The 13,498-nt window shown below is 39.4% G+C and overlaps 1 protein-coding gene across 6 annotated transcripts in view; it reads left to right on the forward strand.

Moving 5' to 3' along the window:
• STAT3 (signal transducer and activator of transcription 3) overlaps window positions 1–13,498 on the forward strand; it is a 75,728-nt gene that overhangs the window by 33,881 nt on the left and 28,349 nt on the right. For 5 of the 6 annotated variants that reach the window (XM_025439585.3, XM_025439580.3, XM_025439581.3 and 2 more), the window contains exons 2-4: window positions 8,828–8,978; window positions 10,384–10,528; window positions 11,486–11,584. In XM_025439585.3, the coding sequence (XP_025295370.1) occupies window positions 8,851–8,978; window positions 10,384–10,528; window positions 11,486–11,584 (372 nt within the window). In that variant the 5' untranslated portion in view covers window positions 8,828–8,850. The remainder of the gene's footprint in view (window positions 1–8,827; window positions 8,979–10,383; window positions 10,529–11,485; window positions 11,585–13,498) is intronic. The other variant, XM_025439586.3, reaches the window with a different exon arrangement.

Here is a 13,498-nt window from a genome sequence, read left to right on the forward strand (position 1 = left end):
CATCATTTAACGCGACTAATCCGATGAATTTATCTGTTTCCCTGGACACTAGGAAATGGAAGTTAGCATAGGAAGTACTGACAAAGGAACAGCAGTGGGAGGAAGAAACAATTCAGTATACTGTGCACCCAGCATCGCCTAGGAGAGATGCTGTATATCCATTATTGTTATTATTATTTTTTTTAACTTAAAACAGTCTTTCAAAAGAGTGGCTCTTCCCCATTTAACTGAAGGAAAAGCCAGTTCCGTAGTTAAGTAATATCCTTAAAAGAAATAGCTGGTAAATGGCAGGCAGAGTTTGGACCCTGGCCCATCCCATGTCAAAGTCACTCCCATGTCCTAGGCCTCACACCACCCTGCTTCGGTGGAGCGTGTCTGGTCAGGGGAGTGGAAGTGTCACAAAATGGGGGGGCTGTGTGACGCACCAGTTTGGTCTGTGTTGTGGTTTTTATCTAGAGCTCAGACCTGTTCTCAGGCAGCTTTAACCATAAGCTGCACACTCTGTGACTGACAAAGCACATCTTCTTGTGTTACTTTCAGTTTAGAAGGAATTATGTTTATATTGTTGCTCCTCACATCTGAAATATTTGTAATCAAATATGGTGCCTATGCCACATGAAGTATGGAGAATACATCATTTTTTCAAAGATTTTATTTATTGGGACACCTGGGTGGCTCAGTTGGTTAAGCTTGGCTCAGGTGATGATCCCAGGGTCCTGGGATCAAGCCCTGCATTGGGCTCCCTGCTCAGCTGGGAGTATGCTTCTCCCTCTTCCTCTAGCTCCCCCTGCTTATGCTTTCTCTCTGTTAAATAAATAAATAAATAAATAAATAGATAAATAAATAAATAAATAAATAAAATATTTAAAATTTTTTAGATTTACGTATAATCTTCCTATTATAAAGGCAAACACCTGCTCTTAAACCTTATAAAAGTACTATTTGGACATGTTTACTATACGGGCATACTTTTTTTTTTTTTTTTAAGAGAAAGTGAGTGTGTATGAGTTGGGGGGGTGGAGGGGTAGAAGGAGAGAGAGAAAATTTTAAACAGGCTCCATGCCCAGCATGGAGCCCGATATGGGGCTTGATCTCATAATCCTGAAATTATGACCTGAGCCAAAAGCAAGAGTCAGCCGCTTAACCAACTGAGCCACTCAGGGTCCCCCAAGCATACTTATTTTGAATTATCTTTTTCTAATTTGAAATTTCAGAGTCTTCATGTGTTAGGTAATTGTGAATGCAATGGTTAAATAGTTAAAACTGTAATAGTTAAATGTGAGCTCCCTGCTATTCATTACACCTTTATCCTACAGTGAAAATTTCATGAAGATTAAGTATCTTTGCCTAGCATTAATTGCCTTTTACTTTATTCATTTTTTTCTCCTCCCTGATTTACTCTATGGAGTTTATAGCTACCTCAGATTATTTAAGAATGTCATATGGAAAAAAAAAAATGTCATATGGTGGGACACTTGGGTGGCTCAGTGGTTGAGCGTTTGCCTTTGGCTCAGGATGTGACCCCAGATTCCTGGGATCGAGTCCCGCATCGGGCTCCTTGCGTGGAGCCTGCTTCTCCTTCCTCTCTGCTTGTGTTTCTGCCTGTCTTCCTGTGTCTTTAAATCTTAAAAAAATAAATAAAATTAAAATAAAAAAAAAAGAATGTCGTATGGTAAGGAAAAATTAAATTAAAGCTTGCAAATCTAAATAATTTTGTGGCCCTCAATGAGATTAGCAGGATTAGATTGAAAACACTGATAGAAATCAAGTAGTTGGGCAGCCCCGGTGGCGCAGCGGTTTGGTGCTGCCTGCAGCCCAGGGCGTGATCCTGGAGACCCTGGATCGAGTCCCACGTCAGGCTCTTTGTATGCCTGCTTCTCCCTCTGCCTGTGTCTCTGCCTCTCTCTCTCTGTGTCTATCATGAATAAATAAATAAAATCTTAAAAAAAAAAAGAAGAAATCAAGTAGTTGTTTTGTGGCCTTTGAACAAAAATATCTTTTCATAGAAAAGTGTTTACTATATATTAAGTTTTAAAAGAGAAAATAAAAAAAATAAAAAAATAAAAAATAAATAAAAGAGAAAATAAAGCTGTAAAATTACTCTGATCCCAGTGTTTAAGATTTATTTTTTTACTTTTAAGTAATTTCTATATCCAGTGTGGGTCTTGAACTCACAACCCTGAGATCAAGAGTTGCATGCTCTCTACTGACTGAACCAGCCAGGCATCCCTAACGTCTTAAAAGAGATAACGTATATGCATACTCTGAGATAGATTAAAAGGAATTACATGAATTTGTCAACTGTGGTTCTGGAAAGTGGTTAGGATATGGGTGATTTTATCTATTGTTTTTTTGTTTTTTGTATTTTTCCAAATTTCTATAGTGAACATTATTACTTTTATTATCTTTAAAAACATCTTAAAGGGGTGCCTGGGTGGCTCAGTCAGTTAAATGTCCAACTATTGCTTTCCACTCAGGTCATGATCTCCTGGGTCTTGGGATTGGTCCATGTCAGGCTCTGAGCTCAATGGGGAGTCTGCTTGATGATTCTCTCTGCCCCTTCCCCTGTTCTCTCTCTCTCACACAAATAAATAAATCTTTAAAAAATATATATATCTTCAGAGTGCCTGGGTGGCTCAGTCAGTTACGCATCTGCTTTCGGCTCAGGTCATGATTCCAAGGTCCTGGGATTGAGCTCTGTGTCAGGCTCTCTGGTCAGTGGGGAGCCTGCTTCTCCTTCTCCCTCTTCCCCTGCCTATGTGCTTTCTCTCTCTGTGTCAAATAAATAAATAAAATCTTTTTAAAAAATCTTCTTAAAAGGACTAATTTCTATAGAAGTTAGTGCAAGAATATTTCTGTTACTTTAAACTTAGGTTGCCTTAGTCACTGGGCCTTTCCTGACAGCAAAGAGGGGCTTAGTATAGGCAACTGATAAAATAATGGCTATGCTCTATTTATAATATAGGTATTTCTAATATAGAGTATGGCTAGTACCCAAAGGAGAATCTTGTGACATACTGCAAGGTGGAACAGAAATTATCTTTAGATCACTTTCTGTTCTGGATTGTTGGATGTCCCCAGGGGCCTCACTTTGGGCCCTCACTCCACTTGTAAATCCACCAGTGCATGGATGTGAAGTAGAAATCTTAATTTAAAACAAAGTGTTATGAAATGATAACGAATCCCTTTTGTAAGGGGTCCTGATTTGTGTTTCTCAACACATCTCTTGGTTTCCTTAGAATGCAGTATATTAATGAGAACTGTGACTTTGAACAAATTTTTGTGTGTGTGTGTGATCTTTACAGTAATAAGTTCCCCATCAGACAATAGCTGTTTGCTTTATGACTTGTTGGTAAGTTATCCCCAAGGGGTTGAGAAATTCCTGTTTTGAAAAGTCCGGAAAGTCTTTGGTGACTTACTGTTTCATTTTTATTTTTCTTTTCTCTAAAGTTGTAGAAAACAGGATCACACTTACATTCCCTTTATATGCTACCATCTGCTGTCTGCTAACCTAAACTTAGCACTCATCTTTGGAGAGAATTAACCCGGACATTGTGCCCTCAGCCAGCCCCTCTGTGGAATGAATTCACTTCTCTCCTGTGCGCACCGAATGGTACTTGGCATTCAAATTGTACAAATCATTTTCTGGGCCCTGTGGTTCAGTGAAAGTGGTTATTAAATTACAGGCTTAGCATTATTCTGCAGATAAGAAATACTTTAGTTAGAACTTAAGTGGAGTTCTTTAGATTAATTTGTAATTTGAAAAAACAGAAATGAGATTGTGAAATAAGTAGGCTCTTGTAAAACTTTTTCCAGTAAAACAGTGGCCACAAGCTAGTTGGCAGTGGTTTTCCTAGACAATTTGGCTAGTGATCTCCTAAAGATATGCAGTTCTAATGAAGAGCATTTGGGCTGATTGCCCTGTGACTGCTGTGAGTTAAATATGGTTTATAACTAAGCTGCCTGTAAGGAAGTCATCACTACTTGACTCTGCTCATGTTCTCCTTGAAAATGCTACCTGCTTTTTGGCTTTAATTTGCAATGATTTTTAAAAAAAATATAGGATAGCTATTACGAGATTACCTGAAGTGATTAGACTAAGAAGTAGAGCATAATGCCAGTCATTTTTGGTGCTTTAATTTTACAGAAAAAAAAAACAAAAACAAAAACTAGGAACTGGTTGCTGGCTTAAGAAATGACATAGTTGGGACGTCCAGGTGGCTTGGTGGTTGAGCATCTGCCTTTGGCTCAGGGCCTGATCCTGGGGTCCTGGAATCAAGTCCCACATCAGGCTCCCCACCGGGAGCTGCCTTCTCCCTCTGCCTGTGTCTCTGCCTCTCTCTGTGTGTCTCTCATGAATAAATAAATAAGATATTTTTAAAAAAGAAAAAAAGAAATGGCATAATTATTGTGCTACTTACTATCCCCATTGTATCATCCCCCCCACTAAAACCAAAACTACAACAACAAAAAAACCCCTGTGAGTTATGGACTAGAAATCAATTAGACGATTTTCAACAATTTGTAACTTTTTAATGGTTTGAAAATGCAGACATTTGTGTGTGATCCCAGTGTTTCATCTCTAATTGAGCAGGTGTAGTGGGATGTTGCTTTATGGTTCTAAATAAAGTAGGACTTCAGGGAGGAGATTGTGATGGCTCTACATTTGTATCCAAGATAAGCAATTAGTCTATTTTTTATTAATTTATAACACTGGACTTTATTATAAAAAGTAGGGGTCTAGGGGCTCCTGGCCAGCTCAGTTGGTAGGGCACGTGACTCTTGATCTTGGGGTTGTGGGTTTGAGCCACACATTGCAGTTACAGAGTATACTTAAAAAAAGTAGGTATCTATTTCTTTAAATCCTTTATTAGGAGAACCATCGCTTTTTGGTTATATCAGAGAGGCAGTGTCCAATAAAAATAGAAAGTAAGGGACACCTGGGTGGTTCAATGGTTGAGCATCTGCCTTCGGCTGCTCACCGGGATCAAGTCCCACATCAGGCTTCCTGCATGGAGCCTGCTTCTCCCTTTGCCTATGTTTCTGTCTCTTTCTCTGTGTATCTCTCATGAGTAAATAAATAAAATCTTAAAAAAAAAAACAAAGCAAGACACATATGTAATGTTTTATTTTCTAGTAGCCACATTAGAAGAAGTAAAAAGAATTGAGTAAGATTAATTTTAATAACATATATGTGTGTATATATATATGTGTATGTGTGTGTATATATATATGAAGAATATATATATATATATATATATATATATATATATGAAGATTGTATTTATTTATTTGACAGAGAGAGAGAGAACACAAGGAGGGGGAGCAGCAGACAGAGGCAGAGGGAGAAGTAGGCTTCCTGTTGAGCAGGGAGCCCGATGCAGGGCTCGGTCCCAGGAGCCTGAGATCCCAACCTGAGCAGAAGGCAGACACTTAACCCACTGAGCCACCCAGGTACCCCTGAATAATATATTTAGTTTAACTCAGTATATCTAAGATACCATTTCAACATTGAGATATTTTACATCCTTTGTTGTTGTTTATACGAAATCTTCAAAATCCAGTGTATACTTCACACTTATAGCATGTCTCAGTTTGAACCAGCCACCTTTCGAGTGCTCAGTGATCACATCTGGCTAGTGACTATCATGCTGAATTATGTAGTTGTAGAGTTTTGGCACTTGTATACAGTAGCATCTACATAAAGTGACATGTTATACAGATTTCTATGCAAATCACATCCTGAGAAACATAAGGCAGATCTTCATACTTGTAGCTTTAAGGCAGATTTTACCTTGGCCCTAATGTGCATGTTGTAAGAGAGTTCTAGTGGCCTTTGATTTCTTGTTGAGAGTAATATACACCATGGTTATAATACCTTAGCTACTGCTTTCATTCCAGCCAGTTTAGTATACATGTACCACTGCCCAAGCAGCATCTGTCCTGTGGCGGGTTGGTCATGGGGGTAGTGAGGACAGGGGCAACAGCAAAGGTGTGGTAGCTGAAAATGTTTGGGGGTTGCCTAACAGGAAGGCAGACATTGTTTTGGGTTTTTTTTTTTTAATCTCAAGCGCCACTTCTAATGTTGTTGAAAGATTTACTTTATTTGTGTAAACATTGGTCTGATTGGGGCAAATACCTCATTCTGACAATCTCATTGCTTTGCTTGTTGAACCTTTTCACCAGTGCAATTTAAGCCTGTGAATACCTCAGTTCTGTGCTGTAAATGTAAAGTGCACACTGGATTTAGAGAATTTAGTACCAAAAGAAGAATGAAAAGTACCTCATTAATTTTTGTGCAATTACATGTAGAGGTGCTAACGTTTTAGATATATATATTTTTAATTTAATTTTATTATTATTATTATTTTTAGTAAGCTCTGTGCCCCATTCAGGGTTTGGACTTGTGACTCAAGATCAAGAATTGTGGGATCCCTGGGTGGCGCAGCAGTTTGGCGCCTGCCTTTGGCCCAGGGCGCGATCCTGGAGACCTGGGATCAAATCCCACGTTGGGCTCCCGGTGCATGGAGCCTGCTTCTCCTTCTGCCTATGTCTCTGCCTCTCTCTCTCTCTGTGTGTGACTATCATAAATAAAAAAAAAAAAAAAAAAAAAAAAAAGATCAAGAATTGTATGCTCATGGGACGTCTGGGTGGCTCAGAGTTGAGTGTCTGCCTTTGGTTCAGGATGTGATCCCAGAGTCCCAGGATCGAGTCCCACATCGGGCTCCCTGCATGGAGCCTGTTTCTCACTCTGCCTATGTCTCTGCTCTCTCTGTGTGTGTCTCTCATGAATAAATAAATAAAATATTTAAAAATAAATAATAAATAAATAAATAAAATTAATTTACTTGTTTCTATTTTTTTTTTTAAGATTTTATTTATTTATGAGAGAGAGAGAGAGAGAGAGGCAGAGACATAGGCAGAGGGAGAAGCAGGCTCCATGCAGGGAGCCCTATGTGGGACTCAATCCCGGGACTCCAGGATCACACCCTGGGCCGAAGGCAGATGCCCAACTGCTGAGTCACCCAGGTGTCCCCCCCCCTTTTTTTTTTAATATGACTGCTAGAAAATTTAAGATTCCATACGTAGCTTGCATTATATCTGTTGGATAATGCTGCCTTAGATTGTTCATTATTCAGTGTAAAAGACTACTGGGGGCAGTAGTTGGTGCCTTGGGCAGAGCTGGTGGCTCAGCGGTTTAGCGCTGCCTTCACCCCAGGGTGTGATCCTGGAGTCCTAGGATCGAGTCCCACGTCGGGCTCCCTGCATAGAGCCTGCTTCTCCCTCTGCCCTTGTCTCTGCCTCTCTCTCTCTCTTTCTCTCTCTCTCTCATGAATAAATAAATCTTTTTTTAAAAAATTAAAAACATAAAAGACTACTGGGAAGATACTGCCTGTGCTTTTCTGAATGTGTGCGTGAGAGTTCCACCAATTGATGGCATCTTTGCAGTAGCAGGTGGGGTATTCTGTGTGTGTCCCCAAAGAAGATGGAGGGAGAACTGCAGTGCAGGCCTCTCGAGTTCTGTACAGAAACCTGATCCTGAACCACATAACTACCATTACACTTGCTTCTTTAAAAACAGAAGACCTGCTGGTTTTGTCACCAGTTTGCCCCATACTTTTTAACGAAAAGAGCAGTTATAAGGGTGCTTCTTTGTGCCTTCTCTGAGAAACAAATCCAAGAACTCTAGATAAGTGTACGTGTTTGTGTGCATTCAGCCTTTCATTAAATGTTCGCACAATCCCGGAGAATCATCTTAGTATACTTTGATCTGTAAGTATATTAGTCTTTGGCTATTACTCTAGTTATTTTGGCCACTTCTTAAGACTTCTTAGTCTGTAATGATATTTTTGTGACCTAAGCTATTCAGGAAGAGGGCTAAAGGCGATCAGTGGGGTTGTTTTCTCATACCTGAGCATTTCTCTGGGGTATTTGTGAGCTTGGGGACAACTCGTATGACTGGTATTTAGCCTCTCTTCTTTCTCATCCTCAACTGAGAACTTTTAAAATTTTTATTTATTTATGATAGTCACAGAGAGAGAGAGAGAGAGAGAGAGAGAGAAGCAGAGACACAGGCAGAGGGAGAAGCAGGCTCCATGCACCAGGAGCCAGATGTGGGATTTGATCCCGGGTCTCCAGGATCGTGCCCCGGGCCAAAGGCAGGCGCCAAACTGCTGCGCCACCCAGGGATCCCTTAACTGAGAACTTTTAAAAACAAAATGCTTTTCATTGAATGAGAGAATCCCAGGAAGGTCTTTGCTTATACTTTTAAACCTATATTCTTAGAGTTAGCTCTGTGTCTTTGCCGAACAGCTACATCCGACATATTGGGTTTAGCGTATGTTTGTTGACTATATCTTCCAGTTAACCCTCTTAAAAAGGGGGATAGGGTAGAAAGAAAGGAGCTGACATCTGTTGAGCATCTGTTGCATGGCACATACTGAGCCGAGATATTTAAAAATATTATCTCAACAGCCATGAGAGGTGGGAATGATGATCTCTGTTTTATAGATGAGGAAGTGGAAATCTGGAAGTTAAGGTATTTTTCAACTTCACGTACCTCTGGTAGCTAATGGATTCTGGAACTTGGCAGATGCCATGCTCCCATTGACATCCCAGTGTAGGAGAAACTGTAGTGTGCTTCCAGAGGTAGAGACTATCAATGTGTCTATGTTGCTGTAAACTGGGAGAAACATATAGGATACTGTCCAAAGCATCTTGTATCCCTAATCACAGACCTGATGCCTGTGTTGGGTAGATGGGGTGTTTCTAGATTGTTTACTCACACTAGTGCTTGCAGTGACCATATGAACATTTTGGTTTACAGTTGGGACCCCTGATTTCCACAGGATGGCCCAATGGAATCAGCTACAGCAACTCGACACACGGTACTTAGAGCAGCTTCATCAGCTGTACAGCGACAGCTTCCCAATGGAGCTACGGCAGTTTCTGGCCCCGTGGATTGAGAGTCAAGATTGGTAAGTCCTTCCTGAGAAATTCCCCAAAGTGTCAAGTTTTGATTTGAGTCAGGAAACATAACCTATTCTAGCTTAACTCTGTCCTATTTCATAAAAAAACTGATGGGTACAGGTGATGGGATGAAAGAGATCAGGAGATAAAGAGGTACTCTCAGTCTTGCAAAAGCGTTTTATCCATTAGAAGTGTGTGTGGGCAACTGTCTCTTGGCACCTCGAAGCAGCCTGCCTGGGGTAGCTGTTTTGAAGGCTGATTTGAATCTCATTTCCTTGCCGAGGTCCTCTGTGTGTTCTGACACTCCAGGGATGCACTACAAATATTTTTTGCTTCAGTGAGAGTTCTCTCATGTGTGGAAATTGGGACCATAATTCTGATTACCCTTTAATTAAAGGAATGAGACACAGAGTAAGAGAAATAAACTCATTCATAGAGAAGATAATGGCTCAGAATTCCAACAACTATTTCCTTTTTTTTTTTTTTTTTTTTTTTGAGAGAGAGAGAGAGCTCCAGGAAAGGGCAGAGGGAGAGAAAGAATCTTATTTTTATATTTATTTATTTATTTATTTATTTATTTATTTATTTATTTGTTTTAAAGATTTTATTTATTTATTTGTGATAGAGATAGCAGGAGAACAGGGGTAGGGAAGAGGGAGAAGCAGGCTCGTTGCTGAACAGGGAGCCTGATGTGGGGCTCGATCCTAGGCCCTCAGATCATGACCTGAGCTGAAGGCAGATGCTCAACCAATTGAGCCACCCAAGTGCCCCGAGAATCTTAATTTTAAGCAGGCTCCATGCCCAGTGCAGAAGTCACATGGGGCTTCATCTCACAACCCTGAGGTCATGACCTGAGCCAAAACCAAGAGTCAGATGCTTAACAGACTGAGCCACCTAGGTGTCCCTTTTTTTTTTTTTTTCATTTTGATATGTTCAGATCCATATATTAATTTTCATTTAATTCAGGCCTATGACCTAGTTTTTTCTAGAATTTGGTGAGGGCCCAGGGAGGTGAGTCAGAGATGATGGAGATGGGCCACCCCAGCCTGGGATTGCTTATTAGTTACTAATAATCTGGCTGTGGAGCTGAGAAAGCAAACTAGCATATCTGTTCACTTTGCTCTTATATCTTATGAGTATATAAGATATTAATCTTATACTAATATCTTTTAAGTATAGACTATGACAGTGGCTTGTAGTATCTGATTATAATTGTTAATAATCATTAAATTCATGACATATCTTGTTGCTGAGCAAGGTGAATCTAAAGTGATGAGTGAGTTAAAGCATCAGGTTTGTCTTGTTTTCTTCGCTCCTTAATGGTGATTTCTGTGCATGCATGTGTGCGCATGTGTGTGCATGCGAGTGTATGTAGGTTTCAGAATCATTCTGTATCCTTCTTTTTTTTCCCAGGGCATATGCAGCCAGCAAAGAATCACATGCTACTTTGGTGTTTCATAATCTCTTGGGTGAGATTGACCAGCAGTACAGCCGTTTCCTACAGGAGTCAAATGTTCTCTATCAGCACAATCTGCGAAGAATCAAGCAGTTCCTTCAGGTGTGATAAGAAACTGACCCTGCAGAGTAGGATGTTAGCTTCTGTCCAGGAAGTATTTCTCTTCTCATTAGCCTGGGTAATGAGATTCTATCTTGTACTTTAAGTCAAAGGAGAAATTATTAGCCCTTTCTCAAACCTCTGTGTACCCTCCCTTGAGCATCATTATCTGAAATCCAATTCTTTTGTCCGTTGACGTCATCGCATAATTGTTAATGGTAATCGTATTACATTAGCATGTTAATAACAAGATCAGAACTAGTGGTTTCATAGGAAGATGACCTAATTTTTTTTTTTTTTTAGTGGGGGGATGTGGGCAGAGAGAATCTTCACCAGGCTCCATGCCCAGCAGAGCCCAGTGCGGGGCTCAATCCCATGATCTTGAGATCATGACCTGACTCAAAGTCAAGAGTCAGATGCCAAACTAACTGAGCCACCCAAACGCCCCAGATGACTTATTTTTCAATGTTAAATGTTTGACCATAATTGGACACCCACGGACAAGGTCTGTCACCTCCATGTAAGACCACGATAGCATATTGTCCAAAGACTCAGACTAATGTACCTTTTGTCACAGTACATCTCATTGTGACGGTCTTTTTTCTGTTTTTCCTTCATCTCCCACCAGTGGCAGCCAGGTTCTGAGGCCCTTGTTTTATTGTTTCATGTAGTAGATGTAATCTTTTGGGTCCACATCTTCTTAGTCTACTGCTACTTTTCGTTTTCTCTCTCTCTTTTTTTTTTTTAATTTTTTTTAATTTTTATTTATTTATGATAGTCACAGAGAGAGAGAGAGAGAGAGAGGCAGAGACACAGGCAGAGGGAGAAGCAGGCTCCATGCACCAGGAGCCCGATGTGGGATTCGATCCCGGGTCTCCAGGATCGCGCCCTGGGCCAAAGGCAGGCGCCAAACCGCTGCACCACCCAGGGATCCCATCATTTTCTCTCTCTTACTTATAGAGCAGATATCTGGAGAAGCCAATGGAGATTGCCCGAATTGTGGCCCGGTGCTTGTGGGAAGAGTCCCGCCTGCTACAAACTGCAGCCACTGCAGCTCAGGTGAGACATGGGAAGAAACAAAGTACTATTGAAGATGTGCTTTTCTTCTTGTGCACAAAGATGTGCTTGCTCTTACACAGTCATTAGGATGGACACTGACTTCCATGGTAGAAGTGGATGAACTGGGGGTTTTCTTTTAAACAAGGAAAAGAATTTATTTTTTTTCTTGAGTACATAATGTACTCTTCTTTAAAAAAATTAAAACTTGACACAATACAATAGTACAAGGAAGAAAATTTTACAAAAATCTAAGATGTCATTCTCTCTGTTTATTATCTCTTCCCAGGAAATCAACATTAATAGTCTAGTGTATATCCTTTCATGCCTTTCTCCAGCCTCGTATAAACTACAGAAAACACACACACACACACACACACACACACACACCATTTATTTATTTATTTATTTATTTATTTATTTATTTATTTATTTATTTAAAGATTTGTTTATTTATGATAGACATAGAGAGAGAGAGAGAGGCAGAGACACAGGAGGAGGGAGAAGCAGGCTCCATGCCAGGAACCCGACACGGGACTCGATCCCAGGACTCAAGGACCACGCCCTGGGCCAAAGGCAGGCGCTAAACTGCTGAGCCACCCAGGGATCCCCCACACCCCATATTTAAATGAATTTAATTCTCTGCATCTGGCTTTTTTCATTTAATATTATATCCTATAAATCCTTTAGTGTCAAGTTGTATAAAGTTAAGTCATTTTCTTTATTTGCTGCATAATATTCTGTGGTGTAGATTTGCTGTAATTTATGCAATTTCCCCCTCTTTGATAGACATTTGCTCCATTCTAGTTTTTCTTTTCCATTATAAAAATTACTACAGTGTCTCTCTTTACAACTTTACATATTTGTGCTTTGACTTCTCTATGATAGATTTTCCGGCATGGAATTGCTAGGTCAAAGGGTTTATGTATTTTAATTTTATAAGTCTAGATTCCTTTCCCCAACTGTAACAGTTCACATTTGCCCCAGTGAGGTATGATAATGTACTCTTCTTAGGTGTATAGCCTTGGAGATGGTTTGGGATTAAATCATTCAGGTTCATATGCATTTCTCTTTTGTGGTTAACTTTGAGAGTATGCTCACTAGAGTAGAGATACAGTTAGTTTAGGGAATAGAGATAACATGACACTAACTGGCCCATTGAAGAAACAGTTCCATGCTACTGGTCTTCTCACTTATGTTAATATATGAGCGACATGTCTATCTAGTATATTAATATATTATCTGTCTAGATATATTATCTATCTAGAACATTTAGAATATCTAATATATCTATAATATCTGATCTATTATGTGTGTATGTGTGTACATATCCTTTGTGTTACGTGAGTTTTGACCCTTGCTTTTGAGGTGGTTGTGGTCTGGCATAAAGAGAAAAATCAAACAACTTCATAATGCACAAAACACAAAATTAAAATATACTAAAAAAATAATAAATAGATCAATGACCATAAAAAATATATTGAAAAAAAGACTTTTAAAAAATGTACACTCCCTATCCCACCAAAAAAGCCAATAGGCCCGATGGTTTCAAAGGTTTTGTTTTAATAACTTTTGTGGTATAGATAGTTCTATTATCATTTAAACTCTTTCAAAGTATAAAAAGACAAGAGGTATTTCCAGCTTATTTTATGAGGTTGGAATAATCCTAATATAAAAGCCTAAAAAAGAAGTGTAAGTAAAGAAAATGGTTAGGATTTTGGTATCTTTTTTAGTGTACCAACCATGGCTTATATTTTTGGTATGCAAGGATGGCTCAACATTAGGATCAAGAATTTTATTAATGTAATTCATTAAATTAGTAAGTTAAGGAAGAAAAACCATATTTTTGTTAGATAACAAAACTTAGTGCCCATTCTAGATGAAAATAATTTCTTAACACAGTAAAGAATATTTGTC

Source organism: Canis lupus, chromosome 9 (assembly GCF_003254725.2).
Source record: "Canis lupus dingo isolate Sandy chromosome 9, ASM325472v2, whole genome shotgun sequence".
Taxonomy (NCBI): domain Eukaryota; kingdom Metazoa; phylum Chordata; class Mammalia; order Carnivora; family Canidae; genus Canis; species Canis lupus.